Raw genomic sequence first — 2,765 nt, 5'->3', positions numbered from 1 at the left:
CATTTATTTATTCAGCAGCTACTACGTGCTGGCCGGCACTGCCGAGGGACCGGACGCCTGCCCCAGGCGGGACAATGCCGGGAGCAGCGCTAGCGGGTTCTGGACGCCCAGCTTCAGGGTCCCCAGCCCCTCGGTCTGAGGGGCGCCTCCCAGGCCCTGGACTCCTCTCCAGCCGGGTCTACACCACCGTCCCCCGTCATCTTCTTCTGGGTTACTGAGCAGCTTCTTTTAAAATAGCAACACCGAGGAAGGCCCCGAAGCCCAGTCTTGCACCTCGTGGTGTGAAGTCGTTTAATCCTGCCCGCTAATGCGAAAGGACTTTCCACCGTGTGCAGGACTCGGCGCTGGGCAGGGGCTCTCGCAGGGTTTGAACCGACCTCCGCCTCCCCTGCGGGTTCGCAGGCCGGCGAGGGAGTCGCGGGAAGGAGACGCGCTACTGTGCGAGGCTGGCCTGAGCGGCTTGGGCAGTAGCTGTCCCGGGCTGGGGACGGCTTTCGGCTCCCCAGGCCATTCCGTCGGGGTATCTGCGGCCAATCTCGAAGGTGAAGAGGCTCGGGGTTGGCACAGACTTCACGGGAGGGGTCCTAGAAGGGGAAAGGGGTGGTATTTGCTCTTAGCGCAGTCTGGGCGTGACGCGGAAACTTTAAATCACCAGAACCTCTGGAGAGCTTGGAGCACCTGGGCAGGAGCAACCAGAGTGGGCCGGAGTGAGGGAAGGAAGGCATCGCGGCGAATTCGCCCGCTTTGACCGCCTTTAGGGCGGCCGCTTGTGCAGCCAGCCTTCTGGAAGGTAGGCTTTGCGCTTGGTGCAGAGAAGCCCCCTCCTCCGGATCTGTGTTCCGCCCCAGTCCTTGAATAAGGAGGTGATCACACAAGTCAAGCTTCTCTAGTTCTCGGTGGAATGAGACGCCCTTATGGGGTCTTAAGGTTGAATGTTTGAATACTGTAAAAAAGATGGGACCTGCCTACAATTAATCTCTCACACTACTGAGCGAATGTGCATTGCTGTGGACTTGTCTAAATTGGCCCAAATGCATAGCCAGCGTTTGCATTGTGGTGTACTAACAACATCATTCAGAATCAAACCAAACCATTCTTATTTAAACCTTGCTTCCTAGTTTATTTTTTCCCAAACAAGTTGAAAACATTTGTTATACTAAAATGTCTACATCTTATTACTTAAAAAAAAAACAAAGTAACAAACTTTGCTGCTGCCATAATTTTATGTCACTGAGGTGAACTTTTCTATTCTAAAATATTTGTAATTTCAAATTTGTTAAACTTTCAGCTAAGTAGTTTTACCCAAATTCTAAAACCAGTGAGGAATCCAAGACAGCACGCAGCATTAAATGACGTTTATTGTTCCATAAATCTTCAGACTTCAAAAAGAAACGCTAAATAGACAAACAGAACTCTAAAGCAATTAAGAGACAAGCTCGCTGCTTCTTCCCCACTGATTGGCACAGGAAACATTTGGTCATGCAAAAGCCGTTAAAATGACGGAAAGGAGAGTTGCCACTCTCTAGCCTTTTTTGTTCTGATCAAGTTTGAACTCTGCTGTTCGGAGTTCACAGAATTTATGTAGTAACAGACCTTCAGAGAATTCCTAATGGTCAAGACAATGAAATTGCATTTATATCTGTAAAAGGAAAAGAAACATGAAGATTATCCCCATTTTAGAGGTGGACACATTTAGATTTGATTTGGGCTCCAGATAATCCTTGGCAAAGAAAGATGATGCAATCCGGTGGCCAGGCCGCCATATTTTCCTGGTCTGGAACCGTGTTCTAGCTGCTGAAGAGCCTATTCTGTTGCTTTCAAAATGCTCTTTTCTCCTGGCTTTACGTTTTCTCTCCAGCGCTAAATTCGTGGAGATAAGCTGCAATAAGCAAAGCTCCCACTGTCAATGTCCTAATCTTGAGTGGCAGGAAAATTAGTAATATCAAAAATGGGAGTAGACAGTGAAAATTATTTTAAAAGATAATTCTATTATATACAAATTTAAAATCTACCAGGTGGGCCGGGCGCGGTGGTTCACGCCAGTAATCCCAGCCCTTTGGGAGGCTGAGGTGGGAGGGTCACCTGAGGTCAGGGGTTCGAGACCAGCCCTGCCAACATGGCAAAACCCCGTCTCTACTAAAAAAATACAAAAATTAGCCAGGTGTGGTGGCAGGCACCTGTAATCCCAGATACTCAGAGGTTGAGGCAGGAGAATGGCTTGAACCTGGGAGGTGGAGGTTGCAGTGGGCCGAGATCGTGCCACTGCACTCCAGCCTAGGCGACAAAGCAAGACTCCATCTCAAAAATAAAAATAAAAATAAAATATATCAAGCACGCCTGTAGTCCCAGCTGCTCAGGAGGCTGAAGCAAGAAGATCACTTGCCAGGAGTTCAAGGCACTATAACCGTGCCTTTGAATAGCCACTGCACTCCAGCCTGGGCCACATAAGGAGACCTCAGCTCTTAAAAATAGTGTTTATAGGTAAACACACACACAGAGACACACACCTTTAATCCAGCAATGATAGTACAATTATTTTCCTGTGACATGAAAGTTGCTCAAGATATGCAAGGATATTCACTGCAGCGTGTTTGATAATAAAGCCAGAAAAACCACCAGTAGCCATCAGTAAGGTACTAATTAAATAAATTATGAATTTTCCATAATTAGCAGACATTCTAAAAGCATTAGATAAACATATATGTGCTGGTAAGGGGAGCTCTCCAGTATATGTTAAGTGAAAAAAGCAAGGTGCAGAAAGACAT

At 47.4% G+C, this 2,765-nt stretch overlaps 1 protein-coding gene across 1 annotated transcript; it reads left to right on the top strand.

Moving 5' to 3' along the window:
- The first annotated feature begins 6 nt into the window (after positions 1 to 6).
- Positions 7 to 1,190, top strand: LOC105553940. Its single transcript, XM_012000134.1, has one exon. The coding sequence runs from the start codon at positions 308 to 310 to the stop codon at positions 746 to 748; it is 441 nt and encodes a 146-aa protein (XP_011855524.1). The 5' UTR covers positions 7 to 307; the 3' UTR covers positions 749 to 1,190.
- Positions 1,191 to 2,765: the final 1,575 nt, after the last annotated feature.

The sequence above is a fragment of the Mandrillus leucophaeus genome, unplaced genomic scaffold (assembly GCF_000951045.1).
Source record: "Mandrillus leucophaeus isolate KB7577 unplaced genomic scaffold, Mleu.le_1.0 Scaffold62, whole genome shotgun sequence".
In the NCBI taxonomy this organism is placed as follows: domain Eukaryota; kingdom Metazoa; phylum Chordata; class Mammalia; order Primates; family Cercopithecidae; genus Mandrillus; species Mandrillus leucophaeus.
The sequence above is the reverse complement of the archived record's forward strand: the minus strand, read 5'-3'. Positions and strand labels throughout refer to the sequence as shown.

What these genes read in the sequence shown, in the direction of transcription:
- LOC105553940 (XM_012000134.1), top strand. Translation starts at nt 308, where the DNA reads ATGCGAAAGGACTTTCCACCGTGTGCAGGACTCGGCGCTGGGCAGGGG.